The 25,461-nt window shown below is 42.7% G+C and overlaps 1 protein-coding gene and 1 long non-coding RNA gene across 3 annotated transcripts in view; one reads left to right on the forward strand and one right to left on the reverse strand.

The window, feature by feature from the left end:
- Window positions 1-25,461, reverse strand: part of LOC141106185 (uncharacterized) — a 527,211-nt gene that overhangs the window by 136,858 nt on the left and 364,892 nt on the right. The gene's annotated exons all lie outside the window — the stretch shown is intronic.
- OPN4 (opsin 4) overlaps window positions 3,225-25,461 on the forward strand; it is a 168,537-nt gene continuing 146,300 nt past the window's right edge. For both annotated transcript variants that reach the window (XM_073596727.1, XM_073596728.1), the window contains exon 1: window positions 3,225-3,520. In XM_073596727.1, coding sequence (XP_073452828.1) covers window positions 3,374-3,520 — 147 coding nt within the window. In that variant the 5' untranslated portion in view covers window positions 3,225-3,373. The remainder of the gene's footprint in view (window positions 3,521-25,461) is intronic.

Consider the following 25,461-nt stretch of genomic DNA (forward strand, 5'->3'; position numbering starts at 1 on the left):
ACGCCCTTATCTAGTTCAAAAACACATTGCATTTAATTTTTCATCATGTTTTTTCTTCCCCTTGTTTGTGTCTCCCAAACATGCCCCCTATAGCTGTTGTTTCTTTGCTTTGTCCTATTTGTGCGACCGGCGCTACTGTTTCAACCCCATGGAGAAATGGCTCCCAGTCGCATAATCTCCTCCATTAGCTTTTAGAATTAAGCAGTGATGTGCTTCTTCACACTTCTTTTTTGTGGGCAGGGCCCATCTCCACAGCACCCTGTAGCAACCCACTCACAGAAACTGGCTAACTATGTGGACGTTTACCTTTATTCCTGGAACAACCCAAAGCAAGGACCACATGCACGTCCAGCACATCATTAATTCCATGAATCATAGGAAATCTAATTATAGTACTTCATCAGAAAGATGTTGGAAATTATGTGTGCTGCCTGATTTGACCCTCCTTCCCCGCCGGGGTGCAGAAACAAATTATAATGTCACAAGTGTAGCGCTACCCACGTAGGGGCTGCAGGTGTATGTGGTGGTCTCTCACCCTGCACAGCCAGGCACACAAATTTTCCATTCACTTCAGAGACAAGAAGCAGTCCTTGCAGCTTTGTTTGTTTGTTTTTTTATTAGGGGAATTGAACTTGGATAGGGAAGGGGTGACATGGTATTCCCATATGATCATTAGAACTCTCTAGGGACTTGAACTATATGCACCCAGTATATACACACTTTCCTCTTCTACTTCCAGCACAGACTTGCTTGTAGAACAACAACTCCCAGGACCAGCTAGCACAGTTTCAGATTCAGCACAGTCTCAGCTGAATCTGAATCAATGCCCTTTGCAGGCAGGGACCGCGGGCCCCTATGATATAGCAAAATGGAAGTCTTTGCTGCTAGCTGTCCTATCTGTGGCTACCGCTCCCAGTAACACCACTTCAGGCACTGCCAGCCCCCCTGGCTGCAGCTGCCCCTTTCCACTGCCCGTACCACCACATTTCTCTGCACCCATCCCAGACTGCTCCATCCCAGTCCTCTCAGGCATGCCTCCCTGACTGTGTGTCACTCACCAGCTATCTTGGCTGTTCTTTTTCTTCCTGGAGACTTACCTGGCAGTGTTCTCCCACTGTCCTCTCCTTGCTCCCATGACTCCTGGCCAGGACACCACCGTGTGTCTTGAAGAGGGTCCTGTCCGCACCCGAGCCAAGACCCAAGGTCACCCTTGCAGACTGGGAGCTCCCTCAAAGGCCACGAAAGCCTAACACTCCATCTCCAGCTTCCACCCGAACTCCCTACTGCCCCTGCTGGGCTGACCCAGAGTATTTGAGGAGGGCCTGCCCCCTGCCAACCCTTCTGTTGGGGATTGGTCAGAGCCCTTAGAATACTCCAGGCAGCTCCACCTTACTTCCCCTCCCATTCTTCCAGAAGGTTCCATTACATTCTAGAAGTAGGGGGGAGGTCTCAGCGATGCTGCCTGTGAGTCATCCAGCTCTCCCCGAGTCACTCAAACCCTGACCCAGAAAACACACAGGCTTGGCTACTAGCCAAGGCTGAAATTTACCTACACAAACAAACAAAAATCCTAGCACTCTAGCAACACAGCTAGGGGGTGCTACACAAGATAGAAAAAAGTTCATACATTAAAAAGTAAACCATTACTTTGGAAAACTTATAAGCATTTATTTTAATCTTGGGGAAAGGGAGCTAAGGTTTGATAGTGGTTATAATCCTGAAGTTTAGGATTAATAGAAATAGAAAGAAGGTCAGCTTTTACACAAAATATATACAGTGGGTAAAGGACACACTCCTGTCACGCCCCCATTTATGCGGACCCTGAAGAATGAATGTTAAAAATGATTGGTTAAAACAAAAATTCTTTTTTCACAACTACTTTTCTTCTGTATTAGCTTTTTTTAACCCCTTGGTGCCGACGTCACACAAATATGTGGTCACACTGGACTGGGCTTTTTTCCATGGGGCCGCATATTTGTGTTTCTCCCTACGTGCTGGGAATGTGCCACACGGTGTGCTCCCAGCATAGAGACTGGGATCTCACCGTGATCCCTGTGCCCCATACTAGCGATCGGGACCCTGAACTTGAGCTTCCGGGTCACCTGATTGCTGTGATAGTCTCTGATTGGTGATATTGGTGATCAGTCACTGTGAAGCCCACCCCTGTGTTTTCTGTCTCTGTGAATGGAGTGCGTGTAGAAAAAAATAAATAAATAAATAAATTAAAAAAATAAATAAATAAATAAATAAGTACCTAGATCAAGGTTTGATCTAGGCCAGTGCTAGGGTTAGTGTTTGGGTCAAGGTCAGGGTCAAAGGTCAATGTCAGGGTTAAAGGTCAAGGTCAGTATTTTTTTGGACAGATTTTTTTTTTTTTTACTATTTTTTACTATTTTAAGCCAGTTTTCTTTTGATAATAAAAAGTAATCAGGAGATATCCATTACCACCAAATGAAAGCCCAATATGTCCTGAAAAAAAAACAAGGCTGCCCAAAGCAGTTGTGATGATATGTACAGTTTTACTAACACATCTCAAAGTTGCAAAATTGGGCTTAGGCATTAAGATTTGTTTTACCCTTAGGTGCGAAAGGGTTAAGCAATTACAGCAATAGTTTTTATTTTTCCTTTTATGATATAGGTTTTACATACGTGAATAATTCCCCACTGGGTAAAAAAAAGCATAAGGTCATCAGACAGAGAATGACAGCCATAAATAAAATTGTCGATTTCACTATTTTCCAATGTCACATATATCAAAAAGATATAGTCACACTATGAGCAGCACATTATGATAGCGTTACTTGATTTAATAAAGCAGTTAACATATATGCTTTTTATCATTAAATCCCAAGAAAAGTCTAAAAAAAAAATGTTAGATTGCTGATGATGACCTAATTATTGTTGCTCCTAAATGCCTCCTTCCTCTTATCTTAAATAATCAGGATCAGTGCAAGGTGTGTTATCTAACGACAGATTATGGAAAATTGTCTGTAAGGAAAAAGATGACAACACATTCCTAAGTATTCATAAGCAGGTCAACCTGTCTTTGACTGCCTTTCAAAGCACATTATCTTAATACATGGTATGGCTGATTTTAATTTGCTAAGATCAAAAAGAGTACAGACAAGAAGTGTCTTTGAATGGAATCATGTAATTGTAGTATGAATGAGAGCAGACATTCAATGAGCATGTGCAGCCAGTACATGCTCTTATATTTAAAGGGAGGATGCATCTCTGCCTCCTGGCAGCAGCACATGAAAGCAGTTATCTGCAGCTGCACAGATAAACAATCTCCATCTCTGCTTCAGAAAAGGCAGATCATTGTCAGAACTACTAAATACAGTCAACAGACCCTGAAAATTAACTTCTAAGGATGAACACTTTGTCTGTTAGAAAGGGCATCACTTGCCCTCCTCAAGATGCTAACTGCACTAGGATTCTGGAGTCCATGAGCACCTGGAATAGTTCAGAAGTGAGCTCATACAGACTTGTGGAACTACCACCAGTCTTCACCACTATGGTAAGTTCTATCCTACCTGCGGCATAATATACAAATCTCTAGCACAAGGTTAAAGAGCTGCATTTTAGCCATGTGAATGTGATATTTAGATCTCATTGGACTCACCCGACATTAACTGTCACTTAAAAAAGAAATAAAGCTCTTTAACCTGATGCATTTACTTTATGAATCGAACCTCTGTCATCTTATCTCATGTAAGTCTAAACCATATTTACATGCAGCAAAACATATGCAACTAAAAACCGTGTATGTACATTTGCAACTTTACAAATAACTAAATCATTTTAAATGAAGGTTTGATTTTATTAGCGATACACAAGATGGATATTTAAAACGTCTACAGGCTAAGAAAATGACAACCTAAATATATACTAGTAGGCTTTAATAATAATATGAAGACAATGAAAGTTCTGTGGTTTAGTGTACTGTTAAATTGTACTATGGACATAGTACAGCACTTGATAGCACGGTCTTTATGAATTTGAATTGCATTTATACTAATTGGATGAATTTTTATTACACTAATCATTTGCTTTAGGTACTGTATGCACTTTATGAATAATTGTTGATTAGTATTTATCCAAATGACTTTATTTAGCACTTTTTTTGATGACAGCACAACACTTCTTTTTTTCTTTTTCATAGTACAGCACAGCTGTTTGTGTTGTCTGTAAAATAAAAAAAAATGTAAAAAAAGACAAAAAACAAAAACGTAAAAAAAGACAAAAAAATATCACTTAGTGAAAACTTTTGAATAAAACTAATAGAAAATAATAAAAATAAGAGAAAAAAATGTTGATGCTTTTACATATGACCTTCATTCCAATTTAAACTATTTTAGTATATAGATAAAGTGTATCTTACAAACCATTTGATATTTACTGCATATTAAACTATTCATTTTCCAGTGTAGGTTAGGCAATTCCATGAAAGAAAAATGTAGTTGTCATTTGACTTTAAGTCAAATGTGTGCATTGGAGGTTTAAACCTGTGAAGACCGATGTAGGTGCTAAGTGGTTTAGAAGAGCAAATTCAAGGGTAAAATAGGAGTGCTTGTGGGTTAATGTGGAATTACAGGCAAACACACTATAAAATAATAAACAAGGCATAACACAGCTAGTTTTTTGTGACTTAATTTTTTTGCAAAAACTATTTTTTTTCTTTGTGCAAACTATTCTTTTTGAAAGGTTAACAATCAAATTGTGGCCTACTGTAACTAAAATTTCAGAGCCATGCTATTGCATGGACTGCCACCGAAGAAGTCACCAAAAGAGGTGGCAGGGCTTGTTTGCATTGGGAAGAGTCCTTTTCTTGAATAATAGCAGTGACTCCTGAAAAAATAAGACACAAGGGTTGAAGTATGTGCTTTTTGTGGGCACGGAGGGTGCCCCTTTCAGCTGGTTTTGTTGATGTACTTTTAGTGATAGGCACAGTGTATCCCAATGTTCAGCAGGTGTTGAAGGTTCTTAGCTGGGGTTGAGTATACGAGGTGTATTCTCCAAACATTTAAGATTGGTGTGAGGCAACTTATACAGAGGGGACACTATGCTTGTATGAGATACCTTATACAGAGGGGACACTATGCTTGTATGAGATATCTTATACAGAGGGGACACTGTGCTTGTATGAGATACCTTATACAGAGGGGACACTATGCTTGTGTGAGACACCTTATACAGAGGGGACACTATGCTTGTATGAGACACCTTATACAGAGGGGACACTTTGCTTGTATGAGACACTTTGTACAGAGGGGACATTATGCTTGTGTGAGATACCTTATACAGAGGAGGCTCTATGCTTGTTTGAGGCACCTTATACATAGGTGACACTATGCATGTTTGAGACACCTTATGCAGAGGGGGCACTATGCTTGTTTGAGGCACCTTATACAGAAGAGACACTATGCTTGTGAACTAAGTGAATCAAAGTTTTAAAAAACAAACAGGAGCACTCCACTCTTGCTGTATTTATTAACTGTCAACAAAATAACTGCATATCACGTCCCCACCTGGGAACCATCCTTCCCTGACATGTTTCATCACTCCTGGCTTGTATGCAAGGAAGGTTGGTTCCCAGATGGATCCACTGGAAGTTCTCTTTCCCCACGCCCGCAACCTTCTGGGGCATGTCACAAGTCTCTGAAGGCTGTGGGATCATTCACAAAGCACAGCATGGATCACACATGTGCAGTGGACACCCGGCTGTGAAGCCACAAGGAATCACAGCCAGTTGGCCACAGTAAACATGCCGGCCCCAGGGATTCTTAAACCGGCAAAAAAACATTACAGGTGAGGAAGGCGCTAGACCCCTGGACACGCGAGTGTCCTTCTTTTAAAAGTCAACAACTACAGTATTTGTAGCTGCTGACTTTAATTTTTTTTGAAACGGTGAAGTACTGCTTTCAAGCCGAGTTCCACCCATAAATGGAACTTCCACTGTTCGGATTCCTCCCCCCCTCCAGTGTCACATTTGGCACCTTTCGGGGGGAGGGGGATCAGTCAGATACCTGTCAAATCCAGGTATTTGCTCCCACTTCCAGGGAATGTGTGGCGAACTAAACTATGTCCGGCATATCCTCCCCCCCCCCCGCTGTCTTCTGGGAGACACACAGGTCCCAGAAGACAATAGGGACCAATCAGAATGCTCATTACGACTCGCTCATACGCAGTAGGGAACCAGGAGTGAAGCCGAAAGTATTCACTGCCTGGTTCCCTTACCAGGAATGTCTGCGGCAGCACCCGGGAGCCAATCTGAAGATCGGCTGGGGTGCCGACATCGCGGGCTCCCTGGACAGGTAAGTGTCAATATATTAAAAGTCAGCAGCTACAGTATTTGTAGCTGCTCACTTTTAATTCTTTTTTCACAGGGGGGACTCCGTTTTTACGGAAGTGGCAGGCAATCTCTGAGAGTTATGTAAATCCTTTCTTAGACAGTTGCCACCAGAACAAGTGTCCCTCCTGGAAGATTTCCCCTATTTTCATGTTCTGGAGACAACTCAAATTTGGGGTTTTCTCTCACCTTCAGTCCCAGTGGCGGTGGTTACCTGGACAAACAGAGGGCCCATTTCACTAATAAAGACACAAATAGGGATAAAAAAATGCCATAGGTTTTTACCCTGCCCTACTAGATTAAATTAACACTTTCTCTTCTCTTGACTTTGAATAATGGGAGACATTAAGACAGACTCTCCAGCATGAGTCACTCCAGTAAGTTCATAGTATTTTGCTCCTGTCTTCAGATTACATTCTCCAAAACCTGGTCAAATCATGGTTGTGACAGGTTTGCAAAATGTTTGGTGTGTGTAATAAAAAAAGAGAGATAAGGAGCAGAAGGTTTTACTACAGTGCCTACTGTAGTGGATCAGGTTGCAAGGTTAATCTTAAGAGTGAACAGTTCATTTAACCACTTGCCATCCACCCCATAGCAGATTTACTGCTTCAGGGGGGCTCCCCTGTGCAGAATCACATATATATACAGAATTCTGCACTTCTGCCTAGGGGGCTTGCCAACGGCAGCCCACTTCTGCTGTGATAAATCACAGCAGAAGCCAGTTTGCGGGTGCTGGGCACTTGATGTCTGCTGGCACCCACCAATCATCGGTAAAACACACAGAATAGAGAACTGCCTGCGTAAACAAGGCAGATCTCAGTTCTTGCAGGGGGGAAGGAATGGTTCTGTGTATTCAAAGCAGGGAATAAAACCCATCTCTTCCTCTAGTAAAAGCAGCACACACAAAAAAAAGTCACACAAACATGGGCTGGGCACACAGTTTATCCTTTGATCACCCTAGATGTTTAACCCTTTCCCAGCCAGTGTCATTAGTACAGTAACAGTGTATATTTTTAGCACTGATCACTGCTTTAGTGTCACTGATTCCCACAAAGTGTCATTTAGTGTCCAATTGTCTACTGCAATATTGCTGTCCCGCTATAAGTCACTGATAACCGCCATTACTAGCATAAAAGTAAATGAATAAAAATTCCATAAATATATACCATAGTTTGAAGACACTATAACACTCATGTAAACCAATCAATATACGCTTATTCGCTTATTGGGATTTTCTTTACCAAAAATATGTAACAGAAAACATATTGGCCTAGATTTATGAAGAAATTAGATTTTTAAAGCATTTTTATTGAATATGTTTTATAGCAGAAAGTAAAAAAAATAATATTTTTTTTTCAAAATCGTCTGCATTTTTTCATGGCCTAGACATACAATGCTCACTTGCAATAGGGCCATCCATTCAGTGCAAGGGTTAAATTCTTGTTTAGGTCTAGGGGCAACAAAAAGCTGTTTTTCTTACCCAATCCTCTGTCTTTACAGACTTCCTCCAGGCTGCAAGGCCAGACTTCCTTATGCTTCCACAGTAAAAAGTCCTCTGACGTTATCCAGAACTGATGCAGGGCCCATAACTCTGCATTGGAAAGGAGGGAAAGGAGAATGCCAAGGAGCAATCCACTGCCACTGAGCATAGGGAAGCACCGTCTGCTAATGGAGGTGGAGGATTGGCTAAATATAACTGCTTTTCCCTTCCCCTAGACCCAAAGAAGCATTGAACCCTTGCAGGGTTTGGCTTTAAAAAAAAAACTGCAGGAACTTTAATACAACGGTAGTTAAATAGCAATCCTCTTTTCTCTAGTTAACTGCATATATTGTAACATGGTAATAGGTTGCAGCAAGTTTGATTTTTGTTACTCTCAGTTTACTACATATATGATCCAGCTTTAGTGTCCTTATAAATTAGAATAGTATCACTGTTTGTAGATGTACCATGATAGGGTGGTCATACATGGACTGCTTTCTGAAAGCAACTTTATTTGGATTCCAATTGGGCTGTTTAAGAGTTACTAAGCTAGAGAATGCGGGCAAATACTAACAATGAATTGGAAACTTCTGAATGATTTAAAGATAGTTCTTCATACTCTCATAGAAAAGAGCATTACACGTTTCTGCATGGGAAATACTGCAAATAAGCTGTCCACAAAAGGAATTGAAAAAGAAAAATAATGAAATGCGCACAAAGGAAATGCCACTACTCAATTGTGTATGACTTATATCCAGCCGATTACCAGCTAGCAATGTCTGCTAAAGACTCTGATTATCACTTGGAGTGATAAAGAAACATAAGTAGCAGAGCTTATATTTGCAACTGGGTCCCCACCCCTAGGGTTCCATAGAGTATTATTACCATATTCAAGTCTTCTCTGTTACCATCACAAATGTGCAGCCAAATCACTTCTAAAGAAGATAGCACATACTGTGCAATCTGGAGGAAATTACTAGAGTACTGTAGAAGAGGCGTTAGGATCATTTATTTATTTATTACAGGTATTTATATAGCACCGTCAATTTACACAGCACTTTACATCTATTGTACATTCACATCAAAGTGCTTACAATGTAAGGTCCCTAACTCACATTCATATGTACACATACTAGGGCCAATTTAGCTAGGAACCAATTAACCTACCAGCATGTCTTTGTGGTATGGGAGGAAACCAGAGTACCTGGAGGAAACCCACACAGGAACAGGGAGAACATGCAAACTCCAGGCAGGTACAGTAGTTCTGTGATTGAGCTGTGGGTTTGGGGTGATCATTAGGTTGGGAAAGCTCAGAAGCCCATACCTTAATTGAATGCACTTTTCTTTTTTAATTGGTTATTTAGACATACCATGAGTACATTCATGTCAAAATATAGAACAAAAAGGTGAACAATGAGGCATAGAATATGGCCTAGCATTTAATCATACAGAGGATTTTTTTTTTTTTTTAAGTCAGCATATAAATATTGCTATTATATAGAGTGTACTTTATCCCTCAGAGCTCCAAGTATGTAGCATACACAAAAAGATGAACAACGAGGCATGGATTTGCCATAGCATGTGTCATAGAGAGCATTCATTACCTGAATAGTCAGGGTATGGTATGTATATTGCTACTGCATGTTCAAAGAGCAATTCTTATCATTCGAAGTCCTAAGTTGAATGGTGCATGAAACTAAAAACTCTGAGCTGTATGTCATGGATTTTTGAATAAAGTGAGGCCTCTGGAAAGAAAAGGGTGCTAAGGGATAGATTACATGAAATGTCCAAACTGCATTGCACTCCAGTAGCTAATGGGGGCTACAGAAGTGATTGAATCTCCTGAAAAGTGGCCCATCCCCCAGAGGGTACAAAGTTCTTTACACAAAATCTGTACTTCTAGGAGCTCCTTCAAATCTTTGTTTGAGACCCTTGGGAAATTCTGGCTCCCCAATAACTGTAATTAAAGGAGAGGGATATGGCCAAATGATAGGTAGATGTAATATTTAATTTGTTACCCATAAGATTATCCCTAGAGGTAGCATCCGATAGATTTAGGTAAGGTAGTTTTGAGCCATGCTGTTCCTGTAGTGACATGCATATGTCATCCAATTCCATTTGTATCCATGTTTTAAACTTTTGATTTAAGCACCAATTTACTACACAGAAGAGGTGACCAGTTGGTTGGTCAAGGATAGGGATGACAGTCCCTGCATGTCAGAGCTGGGTTCAGTCCTTCCTTCTCTGAGCTGGCCGCTCAGCTGTCGGCTAATTGCCAGCTCCTATCTCTCCACAGTGACTCACCTGTTGATCATATCCTGCTCGTCAGTCCTGCCTACTTAAGCCATTCCAGCCCAGATGATCTCTGCCTTTGTCTTGGTCACATCTCTAGAGACGCTCTCCTGTGTTCCTGTTAAAGACTTGCTTGGCTGACATTCCTTCTGGCTCCAGATCCTGCTTGCTGTTCTACTATTCTCATCTCTGGCTCCCTGACGTTTTGGCTTGTCTGACTATCCGTTCCAGTTCCTGAACTCTGGCTATGTTTTGACTACGTTTACTCTGTTTACATTTTTTGTTATTATTAAACAAGTGAGATTTAACTATACTTCTGTCTCGGTCTGATTCATGGTTTCTGACAGTAGACGAAGGCCATGAATTCAGAAGATACAGTTAATCCACTTGTTGGTAATATTTTTTCCCAGATTGGATGAGCAGGATCACCGCATGGATCAGTTTGCCATGGCGTTACAAATGTTCCTGAGTCGCACGGCTTTGCTTTCTGAGAGAGCCCTGGCCTGGGCAAACCCTCTATGGGAGACACAAAAACCTGTTGTCTTGAGTTATCCTGAGTTTGTGGCTTCCTTTAAAAGGGTATTTGACGTTCCCGCATGCTCCGCTTCTGCTACCAAGTGCCTCATGTCCATCAGGGTACGAGAAGTGTGGCCGATTAAGCCATTGAATTCCGTACTCTGGCAGCAGAGGTTGCTTGGAACAATGAGGCCCTCGTAGTTGCTTTTTCTCATGGTCTCTCAGATACCATCAAGTATGAGATAGCAGCCCGAGATATACCCACTGAGCTAGAGAAATTGATCACGTTTGCCATCCTCATTGACTCCAGGCTCAGAGAAAGACTCTCTTTTAAGGAGCGTTTGCAGAAGCCTCCTGTATATTTGTCTCCAAGCTTTGCAGTCCCACCCTTGCCTCCCTCACCTCCCATGCCTCCTGGTACCAAGTCGGTCAGCAAAGATGAACCCATGCACTTGGGCTTCACGGCGTCTCTGTGGATGAGAGAACTCTTAGGAGGAGGGAGAGATTGTGCCTTTATTGTGGCCAGGCAGGTCACTTTTTGAAGTCTTGTCCTACCCATCCAGGGAGTGCCCGAACCTTGAGGTCCTGTCATGGACAAACTTTAGGTGGCGTTGTTTCGTCCCCATTAACCAGAAGGATAAGCCCCTGGTTTTGGTTACCATTTCTTGGGCTGAGTCGTCCACCGAGATACAGGCTCTAATTGACTCTGGGGCTGCAGACATGTTGATTGATGCTGCCTTTGTATCGAAGCACTGAATTCCGCTGCAGCTGTGTGACACTCCACTTGCCATTGAGGCTCTTGACGGGAGGCCTCTACAGCCTGCCCATGTGACTCATAAGACTGTTCCGTTGTCCACGGGCGTAGGGGCTCTTTACCATGAGATAATCCAATTACAAGTTATTTCCTCACCTAAGTTTCCACTGGTTATTGGTTATCCTTGGTTACAGTGGCACAACCCCTCTTTTGATTGGCTCTGTGTCTGTGCTGAGGTTCTCTCCTGGTCGCCACAATGCAGTAAGACATGCTTCTAGAAGGTAGCCAAGGTCCTGTGCACATCTCTCTCCTCCCTGCCGAAGGAGTACTGCGACTTTAGCGAAGCCTTTGACAAAGGTCAAGCCGGTAGTTTGCCTCCACACCGGTTGTATGATTACGCAATTGACCTTCAACCCGGTGCCATACTTCCTCGTGGCCAGGTTTACCCTTTGCCTTGGAGGATAAGGCCATGGAGGAGTATGTTGCAGATGCACTTTTTCGAGGTTTCATTTGAAAGCTGGTGCTGGTTTCATCTTTGTGAAGACGAAGAGTGGTGAACTGAGACCTTGTATTGATTATAGGGGTCTCAATCCTTTCACAATGAAGAATGCCTATCCGATTCCGTTGATTAGGAAGTTATTTGACCGCCTCAAGGGAGCAACGGTTTTCACAAAGCTTGATTTGAGAGGGGCATACAATCTTGTGACGATTAAGGTGGGCGACTAGTGGAAAACTGCATTTAATACCAGAACAGGCCATTATGAGTACCACTTAATGCCTTTTGGCCTTTGTAACGCCCCGGCAGTTTTCCAGGAATTTAGTAACGATGTCCTTCGAGATTTGTTGCAGTTATGTGTGGTGGTTTATCTCGACGATATCCTCATATTTTCCATATCCCTGGAGAGCCACCACACAGATGTCTGTCGTGTGCTTCAGAAACGAAGAAAGAACAATCTCCATTGTAAATTGGAGAAGTGCAAATTCCTTTATGAACAGGTTAAATTCCTGGGTTATGTCATTTCCACTGCTGGTTTTTCGATGGACCCAGAGAAACTTTCAGCAGTCCTACAGTGGCCCCGACCTGTGGGTTTACGTCCTCTGCAGTGTTTTACTTGGCTTTGCCAACTATTATCAGAAGTTTATTCGTAACTTCTTGTGTCTGGTCAAGCTGATATGACTGACATGAGCAGAAAGGACGGTAACCCACAGTGTTGTTCTCTGGAGTCTGTTAAGGCCTTTGAGAGTCTCAAGACTGCCTTTGTTTCTTCTCCTGTGTTGGCACATCCTGATCCTATGTTACCTTTTATCCTTGAGGCTGATGCTTCTGAGACTGGAGTTGGCGCCCTTCTGTCTCAAAGTCCTACCTCTGAGAGCGTTATGCATCCTTGTGACTACTTTTCCAAGAATCACGAGATTGGTGACAGAGAGCTGTTAGCGATCATTTTAGCCCTGAAAGAATGGAGACATCTCCTCGAAGGTACCACTGTGCCGGCTCTCATTCTTACTGACCATAAGAATCTCACATTCTAATCTGAGGCTAAACGCCTCTCTCCCAGAAGGGCGCGATGGGCTCTTTTCTTGTCTAGTTTCAATTACATTGTCTCATTCTTACCTGGTACTAAGAATGTAAGGGCTGACGCTTCACAACAATTTTCATCCACTTCCAAGATGGAGTCAGTTCCGGTTCCCGTGATTCCTCCTGATCGTATTCTGGCTACGGTTTGCACCAGTCTCATTTCTCCTTTGGGTGGCAAAATTCTTGCTGCTCAGGTTCATGCTCCTCCTGAGAAACCTTGTGACCGCTGCTTTGTCCCAGAGAGTCTCCATACTGCTCCAGACTTACCATTCTCCCAAGGCTGCTCACCACCCTGGGAAGAATCAACTCTTTTGGGCCATTTCCCAACAATTCTGGTGGCCTAGTCTATGTGCTAATGTATCTGCCTTCGTAGCTGCCTGTTCCGTGTGTGCTCAGAGTAAGACTTCACAACACTTTCCAGTGGGCCTCCTACAAACCATACCCAATGGAGGGAGGCCCTGGACCCACCTGTCTATGGATTTCATTGTGGAGTTACCCAACTCCCAGGGCAACACAGTTATCCTCATGGTGGTTGACCGGTTCTCAAAAATGTCTCTTTGTATTCCACTTAAGAAGTTGCCCACTTCTAAGGAACTGGCTTCCATTTTTGCTCGGGAGATCTTTCGCTTACATGGGCTACCCAAGGTGGTTGTCTCTGACAGGGGTAATCAGTTTGTGTCCCGGTTCTGGCGAGCCTTTTGTGCACAGTTGGGAATTCAGCTTGCTTTCTCCTCTGCGTATCATCCGCAGTCTAATGGGGCCACAGAACAAGCCAATTAGTCCTTGGAGCAATTCCTACATTGCTATATTTCTGACCAGAGGGACATTGTTACCTGCAAGCACCACAGAGCCAGTTCCTTTATAACTGACCGATTATTCTGAGCGCTCTGACATAAGAGTTGGACCTCAACAAGCTGGCCAGCAAAAGAGAGAGTATATTACTGACTGCTGAACTGTTATGGTGGTGTGACTCCCCTTATTTAGAATTGTCCCAGTATAGGGTTTAGGTGGGGTTGCTCTCTATGTCAATTATTTGTTTCCACAGTATATTATTTGCTACTGTTCACCTATTTGCAGTATATTTCTTGCTACTCTTCAACTATTTACAGTATATTTCTTGCTATTGTTTAACTTTTTGTAGTGTTGTTACTGTTGGCCATATCTCTTTTCGCTACCTGGGTACTGCATGCACATCTGCAATGAATATTCCCCACCCAGCTAGGTGTGTCAGAGTGTATGGTACTATTAGGATCCTCAGGCAGGGGGCCTGAGAAGCAGTGGCTCTAGGGGTAAGCGCTACACACAGTGAACAAAGATAGATAATTTAACACAAATTTCTTATTTGCATTCACTGCATATAATGTAAAAGTAATTCACTTAAACAAAAACATTTGAGCTTTGAGTGCTGTCAATGCCAGTTATGCTAACTCCTATTAGCAGTTTATCATTTTATCTATGTAGAATAGCATAGGTGTCTAGACAGCACAGCAAGTAAAAATATGTGACATGACAAAGACATGACATGTCTTTCCATAACACCTGTCTTTTGTTATCCAGAACATAACGACTACTACAGTACATTGCAGAAAACCTTACTGTTAAGAAAAAAAAAAAGAATAAATTATTATAGAATAGTTTTAGTAGTTTCAGCATGGGATCTTCTCCTATTGAAAAGTTGAGACTGCAGGTTGCTTTAGTGTCTTTGCACTTAGATATTAGCATTCTATGATGGGTGCAGTTAACCTGTTGTCAATGCTCAGTGACACATCGCTCTCCACTAAAATAACTGTGGAAGAGTATGGTGGAAACCAGGAGTCTGGGCTAACTTACAAATAAGAACTTTGTATTTTTTTTTATTTTATATAGATATTGGCAGACTGAATTACACATTTATTTAAAATCTTCTGTAACTGATAGTGGAAATTCCCCATCAAGCTCAAAGATCTCCCTACTAAACATGTCCTTTATCAGGAGTCTCAAACTTCTTAGATCTTCTTCAAAAGAAGAAGTAAAACTCCAAAGGGGGAAAGGGCACAGAGCCAGTGACTTCTGCAGGGATAAATTCCTGCTGGTGACTGCAGGGGATATCAGTTCAATGGCAATAGACTTTAACCGCTTGCCGACCAGCAGGCGGAGTACTGCGGCAACATAGCTCGGCTGCGCAAATTGCCGTCATGTTACAGTAATCAATGCCTTTTTTATTAGCACTGATCACTGTATAAATGCCAATGGTCCCAAAAAGTGTCAAAATTGTCCGTTGTGTCTGCCATAATGTCGCAGTAATGATAAAAATTGCAGATCGCCACCATTACTAGTAAAAAAAATAATAATAATAAAAATGCTATAAATCTATCCCCTATTTTGTAGATGCTATAACTTTTGCGCAAACCAATCAATATACGCTTATTGCGATTTTTATTATCAAAAATATGTAGAAGAATACATATCGGCCTAAACTGAGAAAAAATTTGCCTTTTAAAAAAAAATGGGGATATTTATTATAGCAAAAAGTACAAAATATTGCGTTTTTTTCAAAATTGTCACTCTTTGTTTATAGTGCAAAAAATAAAAACCACAGAGATGATCAAATACCACCAAAAGAAAGCTCTATTTGTGGGGAAAAAAAGGATGTCAATTTTGTTTAGGTACAACATCACACTATCGCGCAATTGTCAGTTAAAGCGACGCAGTGCCGTATCGCAAAAAATGGCCTGGTCATTCAGCAGCCAAATCTTCCGGGGCTGAAGTGGGTAAATATACCATCAACCCCAGTACATGCATCCTACCCTTTACTTTATTAGGGCTCATTCAGTCAGGCATATGCAATTTACTAAAACTAAAATAAAAAATTCACATTTGAGTTTTCAGCCATTATCAGATGGCAGTTATTAGATTGTATTAGATTGTGATGAAAGAGTCCAAAGACATTATAACAGAGAGGAAAGCATGATAATACATAGGAAGTGCAGAGTGCCAAAGACATCGGGGTTTATTTACTAAAACTTAAAGCGGAGTTTCACCCAAAAGTGGAACTTCCGCTTTAAGTACTGGTGACCCCCTGATATTTTTTTGGGGGAGGCGGGTACCTAGTTTTCACAGGTACCCGGCTCCCACTTCCTCTCCTGGAGCAGAACACCTCCCCCCCCTCCCTCCCTACAATCTTCTGAGACACGTCACAGGTCCCAGAAGATTGCTCGGCCATTCACAACACACAGCGCAGCTCGCCCATGTGCAGTACTCACCTGGCTATGAAGCCACAGCCAGGGGCCCATACTTGCAATGCCGCGGAGGCGGGAGAGAAGTGAGGCTTCGGGCGGCCGCATCGCTGGACCATGGGACAGGTGAGTTTCTTTTTATTAAAAGTCAACTTTTTGTAGCTGCTGACTTTTAAATGGGTGGAACTTTAAGAGTGCAAAATCTGATGCAACTCTGCCTAGAATCAGCTTCCAGGTTTTTTTTTTTTTTGTCAAGGCTAAATTGAAGAAGAGGAAGTTAGAAGCTGATTGGCTACTATGCACAGCTGCACCAGATTTTGCACTCTCCAGTTTTAGTAAATCAACCCCACTGAGTCTCAGCCCTGCCCAGCTGCTCACAGGATAAGCAGGTTCCAGCACTGACCAGCTACTTAGAATTTCTTAGTGGCTTTTATTACTCTCCTTCTCCAGAGAGAGATTGTAGCCTTTGGTTACATTGCTGGAGGATTATACAATCAAGATAAATGATGAAGGAAAACAATAGTTTCTCTTGCAGGCATCACACTAATGTCCACACTAGAGCCTGAACATGTCTGTACTTACACCACTCTCCACCCCAGTATTTCACTATAATCTGTTGCATGCAGAACTGCACACTTGCTGATCCCTTGAGGTTTTTATACTACCTTAACTCTGAGACCTTGGGCTTTGTTGGCGATTTTGTGTTCCAGTGTGATTTTGTGGTCCTGTGGGGTCAGTGTTGCCAACCATCAGTATTTTTACTGGCAGCCAGTAAAAACAGGCAGTTTTCTCCTGCCAGTAAATGCCAGTAAAAGTAAAAGGTTGCCAGTAAAAAATATAGCTGTGACGCTCAGCTTGGTCCCAAGCCGGCTGAGACCATCCGAGTGCCTTCTACAGTGTGATTGGGTGGCTCTGGCGGTGCATTGGAGCCCCAGCAGAGTGGCCAGAGCCTTGTGTGCGGGTCTGCAGTATGGGAGCAAGACAGTCTGGGACCGTCAGTGCTGTTTGGACTGGAGTGGACTGAAGGGACCACTTGGCTTGGAGAGATACTGTCACTGTGACTCAGGAGGGGAAGTGTCATATCAGTGAGGTTTCATCCTCATCTGTACTGCTGCACACTGCTGTCAGTGTCACTGTGAGAGTCAATTGTATGTGTGTCTCCCATTCTAATTTCTTGCCCTCCTGAGTCCTGTCCCTGAGCTACTTACTTACTATATCTAAAATAAAATAAGAGATATGTTTTTTGCCTTATTATCTACCTTAAATCATATTGCTAATTGCACATTGCATATGTTTGTCACCTAAATACTCTAATTTGCACTTAAAATGTAATTTTGTAACTTTTGGAAATGCCAGTAAAAACTTGGCTGTGCCAGTAAATTTTGGGTGTTGTGTCAGTAAATATCAATCTGGTAGGTTGGCAACACTGTGTGGGGTGGATTTACTAAAACTAAAGAGCGCAAAATCTGGTGCAGCTGTGCATGGTAGCCAATCAGCTTCTAACTTCAGCTTGTTCAGTTAAGCTTTGACAAAGAAACCTGGAAGCTGATTTCTATGCAGATCTGCACTAGATTTTGCACTGTCCAGTTTTAGTAATTCAACCCCAGTGTCTTTGGCACTCTGTGCTTCCTATGTATTATCATACTATCCTCTCTGTTATAATTTATTTGGACTCCTTCACCACAATCTAATAACTGCCATAATAGAGACACAATCAGATATTAAATTCATCTGCCATTTCCTAAATATGCATGATCCTCTGCCCCTTCCCACCCATTGTCACAGGTATATTATGGCTGGTACAAACACCTGCACTACAGTTTTATGACTCCTTCACCCAGGCCACAACCAGCTCCCTCTCTACTTTCCATCCAGTTAATGATCAGTTCCTCCTCTGCTTTCCATCGAGATACACAGCCAGCTGTTGCTGCCCTCTTAGCAGCCTCATCAACAAGCAGTTATGAATACATTTTCTCTCTTCATTGTTTACAGTTAGTGTAACTTTACTTCCCCAGCCACAATATCCCCCCCCCCCATGCCCAAAACTATGTACAACAGCACTCTATCTAATGCTGGCCATACACTATACGAAAAATCGGGCGAAAAATCGTTCGTATAGACACTTCGTACGTTTTTCGGCAAGTTAATGGGCACAAATCGATAATCGTTTGTGACGTTTTTGTGGGAAAAAACGAACGGGAAGTTTGGAAAATTTCTGCCGAACGTACGATAAATTGCAAGGTTAATGTGTTTCCCGTCCAAACTGTCTGCACTAGGTATATGTAAAAAAACAAACAAAAAATTATTTATTCATGTCCACTGAACAATTTATCGGTCATTATATGATGGCACGATCGTTTGCGGTCACGGTCGAACGTTCGTTTTTCGAAAATGGGTTCGGCCGATTTTCTGTATAGTGTATGGCCAGCATTAGTTTCAAGATCAGATCATGCTTGGCCTACTCTATCCCTGATCTCACTATATCTCCTCTATCCCTTCACATGCTCCATGATAATCTTTTCTCAAATGCCCCGCCCCCCTACTTTTGCCTATTTCTCACTCACGAAACTTCATCGGTTCATGCACAGCCTCCTCTCTCTTTATTCCTCCATCGGCTACTTCTCTGTCTTTGAAATCCACTCGGCTGTGGTGGGACAGCCTGCTGTTGTTCCTCCTTTTCCTCCATCACTTGTTGATCAGCTTCAACTCTACCTCCTCTATACCTCCCTGTTCACAACCAATTTTCATTCTACCTTCTCTTTCTATTCTGGCATTCCATAAATAGCAACCACTCTGCCACTTCTCCTAATAATATATAAACAGCTCCCTTTATGTCTCTTTCTAGCTTAACAATCAGTTTAGACTCTATTTCCCTCAATGATCAGTTCTGGTAGAATGGTGCATTTGACCAAATAAATATATACACACATACAATTTTGTCAGATGGGCAGACATGCATACTAGAGCATCATGAAACACTTCAAAACCCCAAAACAATTTAACCTAGTTCATGAACAGATGCATGTTTGCCTACTTTTGAATTCCCATTATCAATTTCCAAACTAAGGTCAGAATATTCACATCTAACCTATGAAATCCTGAACATATTTGCAATTGTACTAGGAGTCTCTAGTAGACCGTATTAGGAAAAGATATGAGGGGAAACGGGAAAAGCGACCTGGGGTGTGCAGTAGTCACATAATCAATATGCATAAAGGGGGCATACCCAAGTATAAGTAAAAGAGAAGAAATAGAAAGAAAAGGGGAAGGGTGGGTGGGGCACGAGAGAACCGTCAACAGGCAATGGAGGATAGAGGGAGGGTTTAAATACAGCCCAACTTCTCCTACAAATACAGGCTGACCTGAGGTCAGCCTTACCATTTGTACTCAGAGTCCCTAGTAGACCGTATTAGGAAAAAGTATGAGGGGGAATGGGAAAAGTGACCTGGGGTGTGCCATAGTCACATGGTCAGTATGCCTAAAGGGGGCAAAAATAAAGACAGTAGGATGAGCTAGCAAACAATTAATTGAAAGTAATCATATGTAACATTAACCAGCCAAATGCATGAAAGCCCGTGACATGTCAACATGTGGATCCTGGATATATCTGGAGAAGCATACTGAATTCCACCTACCTCACTTCTTAATCACATAAATGGGAACCCTCTGGCAAGAAACAGCGGAAGCCGTACCTATTCTGAAAGAATAGCCGGAATAAGCTTTGGGGTCCAAACCTAGGGTTGACAGCAAGGTGCAGCAACGTTTCATGAACTGTGCTGAGGAGAGGGGAGCACTAGGGAGTAGGATTCTTGCCAGCTATGTCTTGATAGTGCTGTAGGATAGCTTGAGCCATGAGTGGCAGAAGGCAACAAAAACCAGTATGTTGTGACAATCACTCCCAAGATACTAAGACTGGAAAGCCTGGAAGGTTTTCCGGGCCATGTCATAAGCCTTCCTGGTGTTAATTGATAATGACTTGTAGATCAAATTTGCCGCATAAGCCCAGTGGGAACCTAGTTCATCGTTAGCAGCAAGAAATATGGGGACAGTGTGGCACAGGCGTCTGTGTCCGGGACCTGTCAGAAAATAGCGGGTATTTAAAACGGGACAGAGCATCCGTTGCTGTATTCTCTACACCACTGATGAACCTTGTGTATGTGGAAATGGAACTGAAGGGACAGCCAAATCAGCCTACGTAAAAAAGGCCTGATGGGTAAAGACCTGGCTCTGCCTTTGTTATAAATTTCTGAGGTAGCCTGATTTTCCGTGGAGAAAACAACAGTTTAACCTATCCAAAAGTGACCCCACGCCCACACTGCCGACACTATGGGGCAATTCTTGAACAAAGCTGATGTCTCCGTAAACCCTGGAATAGCCAAAATCTCATCTGGCCATAGCCCAGCTAGCCAGTAAGTGCCAAAAATAGCCGCATAGCCTTTGGTGGCTGCTGTATCAGTCAAGATTTTGAGAAAAAAATGACTTTGCAGGGAAGAACATGGTGATTTCTTTCCAATGTTAGAGGAGCTCGTCCCACATATGTAAGTCAGATAGCGCTGCGGAATCTAACTTGACCCAAGAGTCAGAATTGGGGGCTGAAGGCAACAAGGCCAACAAACGAGAAATGAATGACCTACCCTGGAGAATGATCCTCATGGCAAAATTTAGCATGCCTGACAGTGACTACAATTCTACCCTGGATCAGGCTTGGTATATCCGGTCTTTGATTCTGTATAATTTGTCTGCAGGCAGACTGGCCTACATAGCCTGAGTATCCAGCGTAATCCCCAGAAATGTAAGTGCAGTCACCGGGCCTTCCATTTTTCTTGCCATCAGTGTGATGTTGAGAGCAGAGAAAACTGATGTCAGCTTCTATAGATCGGAGGGGGCCTGTTTGGAACTTTTGATGAGGAGGAAATCGTCCAGAGAGTGGATGACTTCTTGACAGCATTCTATATGGGTGGCTATCCAGCTGAGTGCGTGCGTGAAGGTATCAAATAGCCAAGGGTTGGACCCAAAGGTAAATTTAGTAGAAAAATAATACAGACCCCTCCACTTTATCCTATGCCACTGCCAGAGTGACGGCAGAATCGGGAGAAGTTTGAAAGCATCCGCTATGTCAGCTGAATGAGCTGGGGCCAGGAGTAAACTCTGGAATGCCCTGGATGTACCTGGTAGGATGCCGGGGTAATGGAAGGAGCACTTGTACTTTTACCTTAAGCTAAAGGTACAGGGCATGGTACCAAGGGGGTCCCAGAACCTGCTTATGTCCTTAGTACCGTAGGAGCCTCTGGGGCCAGACTGATGGTTTTCCAAAACCTCAACCCTGGCCCACAACTCCTGACAGGATGTTGCCTGTGAGCTCAGAGTGGTGTGAATCTGTAAAAGGGATGATGCGACAGACCATAGGGTAACCTGCTCAGCATTAGAGCCTGAAGCACAGGGGAATAATAATCTGAATAGCTCCGCTTTGCGACCTGAAGCTGGGTATGAAATACCCCTGTGTCGTAGTTCGGCCATGAGTCTTGGGATGGTCCAGGTTCTTAAGGAGGGCGTGCTACTGTGTTCAGAACCCGTAGCCGGAGCAGGAGGGATGTAGGCAAATTCTTCGATATCCACTGCCTGTGACATGACCTATGCAATCGAGAACAACACCGTCATAAGCAAGAGTTATAACCAAATATACCCCAAACTTACCCTAAGGAAAGGAAAATCTCTTCACTTTTTTTTTAAAAACAACCTTCCAAAGGTAACTGTGATTAAATGACGAAGCATACATTGTGCAAGACTGAAAACATGTCAGTCTCAAGAAACTAGCAAAGCCGAGTTACCTGAGGTATATTAGGCAAATTAAAAATGTAAACTCAGGCCTATGAAACCTGAAGATGTGTCAGGCAACTGATATGGGTAGTGAGATGTCATGATGTATGAAATTGTAGAGTAAGCCATAAGAAACGGATGAGGAGACTGGAAACGGATGAGGAAACCTGCAGTGGAGTGTTGCCGTAAGATCTAAAACATGAAGATATGAACGTGACATGTATGAGATGACAATGAAAAATGAAATGTATGTTTGTGCAGGACTAAAACATGTCAGTCTCGGGATTTAGACAAAAGCTGAATCACCTGAGGTGTAGCAGGCAAATTAACGTAAAGTCCGGCCCAGGAAATCTGAAAAAGTGTTAGCCAAATGATCTGAGTAGTGAAAACACTGTGACGTAAGAACGTATGTTGAGTGAGGAAACGGATGAGGAGACTTGTCACCGTACAAGCCAATTAGAAATGACCATTTCAACCCGCTGGTACCCATAAACATCATAGGTAACACTGCAGTGGTGTGATGCCGTAATACCTACAATGTGAAGAATGATCATGTACCGTGTATGCGATGACAACGAACCTGGTGTTAGAGGGAGATGAAAAGTACCAACCTGAAATGGACTGCAAGAATGAACTCTGTGCAACCTGTTGATATGTAGAAACCCCCACTATAGAAAAGGAACACAACCACACAAAAAGCTACCAATGCGTGCGGACCGATGTCGGTTCCAAAGAAATGTTTGAATGTTTGTAACAACCCCCACGGATTTCCGATATTTGGAACAAACAATACCTACCTGAAACGGACTGAAAACTGAAAAAAACAAACCTATGTCTTACATTGACATGGATTAACCCTTCTTTGTGCTTTTTTTTTCTTTTTGACCGTGGCTAAAGATGACATATGTATTGTGTAAGAATGAGAAAGTGTAAGACACATGAAATTACAGAGGCCGAGTAACCCGAAGTGAAGTAGGCAAATTAAAAACGTAAACTCAGGCCTACAGAACCTGACAAGCATGTCAAGCCAACAAAGTGAGTAGTGCAAAGAAAAAACATATGAAACAGTCAAACGTATTCTGTATGAGAAATGGATGAAGAGACACACATAAGCCAGAAATACACATTAAAAGTAACCATATCTTACCTTTGACAAAGATACCTCGCCCCCTTATTTATTTATTTTTCTGGCAAGGTTTGCATCTGGTGACCGAGGCCCACCATGAAATACAACGTATGAGCAGGACTGAAAATGTGTCAAACCCATGAATTTACAGAGGCCGAGCAACCTGAGACATAGCAAGCAAATTCAAAACGTAAACTCAGGCCCGATGAACCTGAAGACAAGCCAGGCCACTACATGAGTAGTGAAATGTCATGATGTATGAAAACCGAAACGTTAAACGTATGAGAAACGGATGAGAAGACTTGCCACTGTCCAAGCCAATTAGAAACGATCATCTCAATCCGTTAGCACCCATAAACGTGATGGGCGACCCCGCAGTGGTGCAACGCCATAAGCCTAACCAATGAAAATATGATCATGTAAAATGTATGAGACAAAAAGAACATGCCGGAAAACCTTTGTGATCCCTGATGGCACGTAGGGACAATACCTATGGAAAAAAAGAAACATAACATACCAACGCTACCAATTGTAACCACACATACATTATTGAAATCAGGTTTGAAAAATAAATCATCGTAGCTGAACCATGCCTGACTTGTGGAGTATAGGAACACAGGGAATGACCTCTAAGTGGGGAAGTCTGGACAGTACGTGCACTATGTGACCCCTGCCAAGCTATGATGTGGGGTACCTAGGTAAAATAGGAAGGTACCTGCATCTAAAATGGACTGATGGTGCAATTTTTTTTTCTGGTTATGAGAATTTGGTATACCAAAAGCACATTAATAAACAAGTTGTAGTGGTCAAAAACCGCCACTACGTAGATACTGCAAAACACTAGCAATCTAAAGTAATTTGATACAATTTAGAAAAGAAATGAAAGTTGGGCAGAAACAGAAGTCCAGACTGCTTTAGTTGTTCATCATTTGACCACTTGCCCACAGGGCACCCCCCCCCACCCCAAAATGACAGCAGTAAACAAGGTGGTAGGCAGTGCTGCCCTATAACTGGAATTAGTCAACAAAAGCAGAGGCCCGATGGACCACCAAACCCCAGTAGGAACAACCATGTAACAGGTGAAAATATTACAATCATCCCCTACTGTGATGCAGCACATGCCTCCCGGCTGTACCAGCCCTCCTGGAAACAAGTGTCACCAGGGACCCCCGCCACAGAGACCCGCCCATAGACCCTAGCTGCCCTGAGTTACACACACCCTGCCACAACCTCCCCACCATGAAGGAACCCCCAAACAACATCCTCCCCCTCCGGACACTAAGACCAATGCCACACATGACGCTAATGCCCAAACATTACTTGCCTGGCTCTGCTCCCCCGTTCCCCCCAAATGGCCAGCACCAAGGCCTGCAATAGTCCAAATGGGCCGGCCCCCTGACCTCACCTGTAGCCCCTCCGATCGATACCTGTATCCCGCACGTGAGAACGGGGAGAAGTAGAGCCTGCTGCAGCCGCACGTCCACCTAGTAGAAACGAAAATGCGGAAGTGACGTCAGAAAGGTCGCGCCGGAAATTACGCTTGTCGACTGTACACGAGAGAACCGTTGACAGGCAAAAGAGGATAGAGGGCGGGTTTAAATACAGCCTGACTCCTCCTACAAATACAGGCTGACCTGCGGTCAGCCTTCCCATTTGTTTCACATACTAGTACAATATTATACATGATCTTACATAAAGATTGTAGTTGTATTGTAATACATTTCTATTTCTAGCTAAGTTTGAGAAAGTGGAAGATATTAACAGTTATAAACCATTTTAGAAGGAGGAAGAAGTACACCCATACTTCCATATGTTACTGAGTTCCACAACACACAGAAAGTGAAAACAAGAGAAGAGAATGTTTGAATCGACATCCTCCCTACACACAGAACTCTATATCATCCATACCACCAAAGAAACCTACATTCCAGTACACAGCTTACCCCCCCCCCCCAGTATCCATGACAGCAGTTAAATCTGCCACTTATTCTAGCCAATGCTATACTCTTCATCCAAGCCAACCAATTATATCCAGAAAATGATGTCACCCTGATGTTACTTCCTCCTCTTCTAGAAAAATGCACATTCTGGTGTAAATGTTGGGTTGTTTCTCCCTTTCTTCTGTAAGGTTATCAAATTTTCAAAATTTCATCTGTGTACACCTTCATGACCACGCTCACCTTTAAACACAACTCTCTTTTTTTTTTGCCACACCAACAAAGCTGACAAAAATTTACATGTCTGTGCAGTTTGAAGGAAAGTTGGCCTGAGATACAATTGTGATGCATGCAGGGCTGGACTGGGATAAAAATTTGGCCCTGGACTTCATCCAG

Source organism: Aquarana catesbeiana, linkage group LG08 (assembly GCF_042186555.1).
Source record: "Aquarana catesbeiana isolate 2022-GZ linkage group LG08, ASM4218655v1, whole genome shotgun sequence".
NCBI lineage: Eukaryota > Metazoa > Chordata > Amphibia > Anura > Ranidae > Aquarana > Aquarana catesbeiana.